The 9,982-nt window shown below is 37.9% G+C and overlaps 1 protein-coding gene across 1 annotated transcript; it reads left to right on the top strand.

The window, feature by feature from the left end:
• Nucleotides 1-235: 235 nt before the first annotated feature.
• Nucleotides 236-8,053, top strand: FGA (fibrinogen alpha chain; the record flags this gene model as incomplete). Its single annotated transcript, XM_081076807.1, has 6 exons — nt 236-289; nt 2,381-2,506; nt 2,988-3,171; nt 4,504-4,649; nt 5,217-6,339; nt 7,138-8,053. 6 exons carry the CDS (start codon nt 236-238, stop codon nt 7,845-7,847), a joined length of 2,343 nt encoding a protein of 780 aa, XP_080932933.1. The 3' UTR covers nt 7,848-8,053.
• Nucleotides 8,054-9,982: the final 1,929 nt, after the last annotated feature.

Below are 9,982 nucleotides of genomic sequence, written 5' to 3'. Positions count from 1 at the left end.
GCAACAGCTTATTGGAAGCAAACAAGCGTGGGCGAATTGAGCAAGAACTTCTGGAACACCAACCTTGGAGAAGGAGCAAGGAATGTAGAGTGAATGTTGACCATCTAAACAGGACAAAGGTAATGATTAATCCCATCTCCTGCAGATTTAAATGGGATGGGACCTGGAAGTGGAGACAATCCTCCTTTCTTGCAGCTGGATTGCTGCTCATGAGCCAGCCCCACCCACAGAAAAGATGTTTTCCATGAGGATCTTCTGCTTGGTCCTGAGTGTGGTGGGAACAGTTTGGGTATGGTCCTCTTTATTTTCTCTTCTTTCTTTCTCGCTGGTGTTTATTCCACAAAGAGCTTGACTGTCTGAGTCAGTCTTATATATGTCTTCATACACTGTTAGCTTTCTAAGCTCTGGGCCCTGCAGGCCAGTTCTTAGATGGGCCTGACACCTCAAGAATACAGGGTAATATGACCCTAAGGGGTAGACTTACCCGGACCAAAGTGTATAAATTCACAGAGGAAGTTTTAATATCTGTAACTCGGTCTTACAACATTTTTTTTTAAGGTAAAAAGTCTTTGCCATCTTTGTTGCTATAAAGCCTCGAGATAGTTAATGCTAGCTAACAGAACGAAACATTTGCATGGTGAGAGTTTTGGAAATTCTTGATATTTGCCCATAATAAGCAGAACAGTAGTTTAATACGGTTTTTTCTGAAAGGTTGTTTTTGTGTTTCTTTTAAGACAAATAAAAAGCAAATTAGTTGTCTTTGCAAACACATTACATAGCAAAGTCAGAAGAGATTAATTGATAAACCCATGTGCTTTTTTGGGAAGCAATTGTATTCTTTTAAGCTAATTACTAAGTATGGCATTGATTCCTAAAGTTTGACTCCAGAAACCTACAGGAAAGAAGAGAAACTTAATTCAATAAGGCTTTTGATCTTAATAAATATAAATGTATCAAATTCATGAGCAGCAATCCAGCTGAAAGAAAGGAGGATTGTCTCCACTCCCAGGTCCCATCCCATTTAAATCTGCAGGAGATGGGATTAATCATTACCTTTGTCCTGTTTAGATGGTCAACATTCACTCTATATAAAATAAATTTTTGATCTTGATAAATATAAATATAAAAACATGATAAATATGTTTTAAAAAGTCAGTTACATCCAGTCTGTGAATTATTTCAGTTTATTTCTTTCCCTCCACCACTCATAATTCCTAATACCAGAGCAGAAGAAAACTAAAGAGAACTTCTAACTTAATTTTCTCTCTCATAATAAAATAATAACTAAACATTTTTAAGGGAAATAAAACTAACATCATTTGTTAAGATGATATTTTGGATAAGGCATAATTTTCAGTTATTTCTCCCTGTTACTGGCATAAATACGTATTTAATTTTTGCTTGTTTTTTTGTTACGCCATTTAATTGTGAAGTATGTTTGAATTTATAATTTTATTTCTTAGACAAATAGATTATACTTGTTCCTTTAGATAAATTGTTTTTGATTGCTAGAATTACTATTATTATTACTTGGTGTTTTTTTTTTTTAAATGAGACAACAAATGTTAATTAATTATAAAAATAAACTTTCTGAGATTAAAATAGTCAGCAAAAATCTTCATAGTTGGTGACACAAAATAAAAATAGCCAAAATCTAAAACCCACATTGATTTATTAGAATATAAAATCTTGTTGGAAGAATATTTTTATCTTATTTCACCCCATAGATCTCAACAGATCTAATTGTAAGGTGTTCAAAAGAGTTGTCAGTCATAGACCATTATTTTTTCTTTCAGTTTACTTTTCCTCATTTCAGTTAAAAAGATGCCATTACATGAGTGAGCAAACTAAAAAGCTTTTCTGAGTCTGAACTGGACACATTTGTGTTCTTAGTATATACTTGCTCAAATTATGGACCCATAAGGCCATCGTAGAAACTTAAAGGACAGACTTTAAGCAAAGATAGTGTAGGCTTTTCCCTACTGAAACAGGAATTATAGGAGAAAGGATTCTTTGATTTTTTTCAATTATCTTTCTATCTCCAGATATCAATGAAAATTAAAAGATAAATTTTAACTCATTTTGTGGATTCAAATAATTTTTCTTCTATAATGGAAACTTTAAAAGGCCTACCATTTGTTAAATGCTTGTTTAGTGTCAAACACGGTTAAGAAATGTGTACCCTTTATCTCTTTCAATTCTCACAACTTCATAAAATGGGTCTTAGGATATGCATCCAAAGGATGAGAAACCTGAAGTTTATAGTGGCCCCAAAGCTGGTGCTGTTAATCTTTGGAAGAGGCCATCTTCTTTGAGTTTGACAAGCATGCCAGTGTCTCTTTATCTGCTTAATGTTGTTCTCTTCTGTTAATCTTTAAAGTCTGGAGAGACCCAAGAAGGTGAATTTCTAGCTGAAGGAGGAGGTGTGCGTGGCCCCAGACTCGTGGAAAGACAGCAATCTGCCTGCAGAGAGAGAGACTGGCCCTTCTGCTCTGATGACGACTGGGTGAGCAGTGGGCTTGGGGAACGACACAGTCCTTCTTTGTTGGGCTAGAAGTGCACACAGCCTGACCAGTTAGGTCACAGAAAACGTTTTCAATGGAAAAAAATCAAATAGCTCCTTACAGGTCAAATTAAAGAAGACAAATGGAAAGGAACCTAGTCCTAAGAGCACTGTTTAAATTACTTTCAAATCTCTGGGTCATTAGTGGGATTAAGAGATTGGCTTTTAATTCCATATGCAGGTGGATACTAGAACCTGATTAATAGGCTTCAAGGTTTCACTGGGCCTAATTTATGGTTAAATGGGCCCTCTTTCCAGAATTTCCCTATGATCGCAGTTTAGCCCTTTCAAACGACTTTTAAATCAATAGATAATCTGAAGAGGTTGGGGAAGAAAGCAATGGGAGCAGCAAGAAAACCTTCATAATTGTACTGGAGCCAAGAGATAGACCCTTAATGTAATTATTTTTTCTCTTCACTTTCAGAACCAAAAATGCCCTTCTGGCTGCAGGATGAAAGGGTTGATTGATGAAGTCAATCAAGATTTTACCAACAGAATAAATAAACTCAAAAATTCACTATTTGAATATCAGAAGAACAATAAGGACTCTAGTTCATTGACCAGAAATATAATGGAACTTTTGAGAGGGAATTTTGCCAGCGGTAATCGTAAGTATTACGTACTTGATGCTTTGACTTTATAGTACACAACAGAAGAAACAACATCAAAAATTCTAAATAAATATAGTATCTTCATATAGCAACTGCAATTTTATTCCAAAGCACTTAGTGTAGAGACACATGCTTTTATGATATCCCTAAATTTTTAAGGAGGGCCTAGTAATTTTGTTATTTTAATAATGTAAAAACAAAAAACATCATCTTAGAATTATTGAAGATCACACTGTAAATCAGAATTTTGGATTGAAGGCTAGAATTCAAGTGTTTTCTTTTTCAAGAGTGTATACTAAAAATAAGGTAGGCCCAACCTTTTGAGTAGATATTTTTGTTTCACAGCAGACATATTTTGTTACAGAGGAGGAAACTGAGAGGGCAAGGGACTTGCATAAAGACACAAAGCTATCATGTGATAGAACTAGGAGTTCAACCCACAGACTCCACTAAGCTGATTATATAGTTTTTTGTGTTTTTTTTTAATTTAAAATATAAAACCATATTATAGCTTTCTCACAGGACGAGGGCTAGGTCTCATTAGAACCAGGAATCACTGGGTTTGCTCTGGACATGGGCAGCAAATTTAGTGAGGTCCCAGTTCCTGAAGACTCATTTGACCCTTTAGATCAGGGGTGTCCAAACTTTTTTCAACGTTTTTTACCAAAGGCCATATGCGGTAAAATACACAAACAGCCAGGCCACTCACTCTAGGTGAAGTATGTATTGCCTCACCTGGTTTATTTAAGTAAACTAAATATATTTTTGGAATTTGCTGTGGGCCAATTAACAATGGATTGTGGACCACAGTTTGGACACCCCTGCGTTAGATCTTCAGGAGACACTTGACTAATTTAAAGTCAATGGTACAACAGTAACTGGAAAGTGAATGGTCCTGTTGACTTAAAAAAAAAAATCTTAGGAACGATTTCAAATGTATAGATAGGAAGAAAACCTCATTTAAAACATCTAAGAACATATTCAAGTTCCGTGATAAAGGATGTGATGAGATAATAGGAATGTGATCACACTGATTATTTTATTTCCTAATTACACCTTTAAAATTCCAAAAATAGTTCTTCCTCTGCCTTTATTTGGATTACTAATTTCTAGTAGGACACTTTAATTGACATCCATGGATGATTGCAGGATATAACATTGACCAAAATTCAAATGCCTCATAGATTTAAAACTCACAAATTAAATGCCCATAGAAAAAACTATTATCAATATAAAATGGGAATAATTATGAGTAAGTTTCCTTCTTTTGCTGGCTATTACATGCAAATCACTCAGCAGCTACTTCAATATCCACATTTTCTGTTTTAGACAATGATAATATATATAGCCAAGTGTCAGAAGATCTGAGAAACAGAATTGAGGTCTTGAAGCGCAAAGTCACAGAACAAGTACAGCATATCCAGCTTCTGCAGAAAAATGTCAGGAATCAGCTGGTAGATATGAAACGACTGGAGGTAAGGAAGTATGTGGCTCTGTCACCAGATTTCCTTATTTTTGAATAGCAGGGGAAAGGAAGGCAATAGAGCAAAGTGTTATATAGCCATTGTCTACCTACAGTATAGGTATTAGGAACCCCACTCAATAGATGAAGAAAAAAGCTCCTAGACAGTAAGTGAATTTTCCCAGGGCACATAGTCTATTTCAAAAGCATGTATTCAACCTTTTCTGGTCTTATGCAAAGCTTTGACACTGCCATGCCTCTGAGTCTTCAGTCTCAATCTCACAGGAGATCACTTCACTAGTATTTCCTTTCAGAGGGAATGGCAATTTACTCTTGATCTGTTCTAAGTTAAATCCAAATAGTTCCTATTGCATCTCCTGGCTAACCTTACAATCCCCAATATCTCTTCTCCTAAGGACACTGCATAAATAGAAAATAAAACGTTGGTTGGTAGGTCTTCAAGTCCAGGAAATGAAAACAGTGTCCAAGAGATAAATAAGTTAACTACTAAGAACCCAATAGACACCATTTACTTACTTGCATCTACCTTTTTTCTTTATCTTTCTCTCCATCTCTCTAGGTGGACATTGATATTAAGATCCGATCTTGCAAAGGGTCATGCAGTAGGGCTATATCACGTGAGATAGATCTAGTGGACTATGAGGAGCAGCAGAAGCAACTTGAACAGGTCATTGCCAAAGATTTACTTCCCGTTAGAGATAGGCAGTACTTACCAGTGTTAAAAATGAAGCCCGCTTCAGAGTTGGTTCCCAGAGAGTTCAAGAGTCAGCTTCAGAAGGCCTCTCCAGAGTGGAAAACACTAACGGAAATGCAGCAGACCAAAATGGTATTAGAGAAGTCTGGTCCTGCTGGAAATGTTCGAGGAGACTCCGCATCTCACGGAACAGGATCAGCACCTGAGCACCCCAGGAACCCCGGACCTGGTAGTACTGGAAATCGGAAACCTGGGAGCTCTAGACCTGGTGGTGCTGGGCCTGGAAATTTTAGGCCAGAGAGCTCAGGGCATGGAAACACCAGGCCTACCAACCCAGACTGGGGCACATTTGAAGAGGTTTCAGGAAGTACAAGTCTAGGGACAAAAAAAGAGTACCCAACAGGTAAACTGGTATCTTCTGAGGGAAGTAAAGAACTTCTGATTGCTGATGAGAAGGTCATCTCTGGTAGCCCAACATCCAGTCGTCATTCATGTTCTAAAACCATTACTAAGACTATTGTAGATGCTGATGGTCGCAGACAAGTGACCAAACAAGTGGTAAATTCTGAAGATGGCTCTGACTGTGGTGGCACACCTGATTTAGACTTGTTCCATACTTTGTCCGGCCGGGGTAGCCTAGATGATTTCCGTCATAGACACCCTGATGATGCTGCTTTCTTTGGCCTGGACTCAACTGGAAAAGCATTCTCTGCGTTCGGGGAGTCTGACAGTAGGACCCAGTCTATGGGCTCAGCATCTGACAGGGACATCAGCTCTCACCACTATGGTGTACCTGAGCTCCCTTCCGGGGGTAAAACTTCAAGGCACAGCAAAATTGTAACCAGTAGCATGACTTCCAGAAAAGGAGACTCCACATACGAAAGCAAGATCTATAGAATGGGCGAGGAGGCTGGAAGTGATGCACATCTTGACATCAGAGAAGCGCATACCACCAAGAAAAGTCGTGCTAAAGCTCGCCCTGCCAGAGGTATTGGCACTTCTCCTTTGGGGAAGCCTTCCCTGACCCCCTAGACTAAGTTCATTATTCTTGCAATGTGCTCTCATAGCACCTTGCACTTCTTTCCGAGCCCTCTATCATGCTTTATTAAAATTACAGGGGTTTTTTTTTTCGTTTCTTTTTGTGCAAGACTGTAAGTTCCATGGGGGCAAGGACTTCGTTCATTGTGCTCATCTCTGTATTCTCAAATGCCTAACAGTGCAGAGGGTCACCACTCAATAAATGTGTGTTAAATGAATGAATGAATCCCTCTAAAACTCGATTTTGAGTTTGTTTAATCAAATTCTTTTACCGTTCAAAATGTGCGTTGTTGGAATTGTCACCCAATGTATTGATAATATTTTTAGAGTGGATCTCAGTTGAAATTGAGATCAGGTTAAAAACAAGCTATATTAATACCAAAAAATGCTTAGTTATCTTTGCTGGTTACTTGTTATTAATCAGTACATGCAAGTAAAATTCCAAATCCATTGAAGAAAATCCCCTTTGCAATTTGTAGGTGTTAAATGCCAATCACTTGCATACGTTTCATTCCAGTGTTAAGTGCATCCTTTCTTCATGGAGGGAAGGAAGGAAGAAGGGATGGAAAGTAGGAAGGAAGGAAGGAAGGAAGGAAGGAAGGAAGGAAGGAAGGAAGGAAGGAAGGAAGGAAGGAAGGAGAGGAAGGGAAAGGAAACCAGAATCTGCCTTCATTTAATCTGGGCCATACCTATCTTTGTAAAGTTGAATGACAGTAACTTCTTCCAACCAGCTTAATTTTTTTTTTAGACTGTGATGATGTCCTCCAAACACATCCTTCAGGTGCCCAAAGTGGCATATTCAATATCAAGCTACCGGGATCCAGTAAGATTTTTTCTGTTTATTGCGATCAAGAAACCGGTTTGGGAGGATGGCTTTTGATCCAGCAAAGAATGAATGGATCACTGAATTTTAACCGGACGTGGCAAGACTACAAGAGAGGTTTCGGCAGCCTGGATGACAAGGGGGAAGGAGAATTCTGGCTAGGCAACGAATACCTCCACTTACTAACCCTGAGGGGCTCTGTCCTTCGGATTGAATTAGAGGACTGGGCTGGGAACCAGGTTTACGCAGAATATCGCTTGAGGGTAGGCTCTGAGGCAGAAGGCTATGCCCTGCAGGTTTCCTCCTATGAGGGCACTGCGGGTGACGCTCTGATTGAGGGTTCTGTAGAGGAAGGGACAGAGTACACTTCTCATGCTGGCATGCAGTTTAGCACCTTTGACCGGGATGCAGACCAGTGGGAAGAGAACTGTGCGGAAGTCTATGGAGGAGGCTGGTGGTACAATAACTGCCAAGCGGCCAACCTCAATGGCATCTATTACCTTGGGGGCTTCTATGACCCAAGGAATAACAGTCCTTATGAGATTGAAAATGGAGTGATCTGGGGCCCCTTCAGAGGAGCAGATTATTCCCTCAGGGCTGTTCGCATGAAAATCAGGCCCCTTGTGACCCAGTAGGCTGAAAGAGTGGAAGTGAGAGCATTTGCGTTTTTTGTTTGTTTGTTTAGTGAAGTGAAGGAAAAACAAGGAAGATAAAGAAGATTCTTTACAACCGAAAAAATTACCAGGTGCTATTTTCTTATTCTTTGTACTGTAGTTAAATGTAACTGAGATATATTAGTGCTTTAAAAAATAAAGTTATATGGGTGTTTTTTTTTATCTTTAAAATAGCTCTGTGAGTTTTAAAATTCCTATAAGGATACACCAAGGGACAAGAAACCGTAAAGGGACATTCAGTATGTCAGGGACATTCAGTACATCAGGACAAGAGAGCTCCTGATAAAAGCTCCTCTCTGCAGTTCTTAAGGGTGTTGTTTTCAGAACTTCTCTTCCCACACCATTCAAAGTCATAGGGCATTGTAAAGTAAAAAAGTTATCTTATCCATTCTATTTGAATGATTTTAAACCAATATTTAAATTGCAAAGCACTAAGATGAACAGTGGCTGGCTTTTGTAGATGAATTTTCAAAGTATTTTTATCTCTTCTTTTAGCAACCAAATTCAGAAAGGCAGGGGAAGCATGTTTTTTTCTTAATAGAAATAGAAACCTGTTCCTAAGTCTTCCAATGAAGACCACAATGCACACTTAATTTTTCCCCCAGTCTAACCAATTTCTTTCAAAAATACCTGGAAAAAATGAATTTAAAATGTTTTCAATATTTACAAGTATTCCCCAAACAGATGGCATTTACACATTGATAAATAATCCCCACAGCAATCATTGCACTTAATTTTGTATGAATCAGAAAGTATAGTCTGTGATACATTAGTTGTTATTAAAGTAAGACATTTGTTTGAAAGCATCTCACTAAAATTATCTATACTACATGCATACATTTAACACATTTACATTGGTCAGTATTTTATTTTGATCTAAGTTGCATCTTTGATTTTCGTGACCTTGTCTCCTGCTTCCAATTTTTAACTTATATTCTCTTCTAGTGAGAACCACTTGCCATTTACCCTTGAAAACATATTGAAACATCACAAACACATTGGGATCCCAGTACATTGTCTTCTCTTGCATAGTTTCTATTCCAATGTAACTGCATCCTTTCTCCTCAGAAGGATAGAAAGAAGAGAGGGAGGGAGGAAAAGAGGAAGAGTGGCAGGAAGGAAGGAAGGGGGCTAGGACTAAGTACCAGAACCCAAGGAGCAGAGGGAAGGTGAGCATAAGAGCTTGCAAATGAGTCACACATGAAGCCCCAGTATTCTTGCATTTCCTCACGTGCAGTTAAAAATTCTGGGTACAAATAAGTGATATACCTCCAACTCTTTGGATACTTGGATAAGAACTTCTTCAGAATTAAAAGAAGTTTCATTTATTTTAGACATCGGAGTCCCATGTTATCTCTATGCCCACCCCATTGACACTCACACACATGCCTACACAGAATTTTATTGTCCAGAATGTCACACTATTGGGGACAGAATCAGGTCCCAAAATGAAAGTGACTTTGAATGTGATGGGCCATTCCTTATTTATTTCGAAGGCTTTGAGTTTTTTAGCAAAGAATAAGTAACTTCTTTTAATTTAAAAATCAGTATCCAATATTATTATAAACAGTCACCAATAGTAGAATCATGATAATTGAGCTACAGTTGGGTGTGAGAACAGACACTGAACATCTTTTCCATTTTACCTAATTTAACCTATTGCTCTATTTCCCTTATTCCTGAAATTAAATATTAATTCAGTTTCTCTGACTCTTATTCACTTGGAAGCCCATTTTAACTTTGTTTTCATTTGGTTACCACTCTCTTGAAACTGCTCCTCTTAAATCAATGGGAACTTTGTAGTTCTAAATTTAATGTCATGTATTCAAGCCTCTTCCTGTTTAACTTCTTTGAAACATCTGTTATTACTGTCCCCATCCTTCTTCAATCTGTATTTTCTCTTGTTTCTGATACACCATCCCATCTGTTGCACCTTTTTCAGTCTTTTTAACTGGCAATTTTTTTCTTAGACCACCCCTTAAATGTAGGAGTTTCTCATTACAATAATATTAGCACGTATTTTTATCAGTTGGGAGTCAGTTTGACCTATGTGGCTTATATAAGATGGAAGCTCATTTCTTGTTTACAGAAATATC

This window comes from Rhinolophus hipposideros, assembly GCF_964194185.1.
Source record: "Rhinolophus hipposideros genome assembly, chromosome: 16".
NCBI classification, from domain to species: Eukaryota; Metazoa; Chordata; class Mammalia; order Chiroptera; family Rhinolophidae; genus Rhinolophus; species Rhinolophus hipposideros.
The sequence above is the reverse complement of the archived record's forward strand: the minus strand, read 5'-3'. Positions and strand labels throughout refer to the sequence as shown.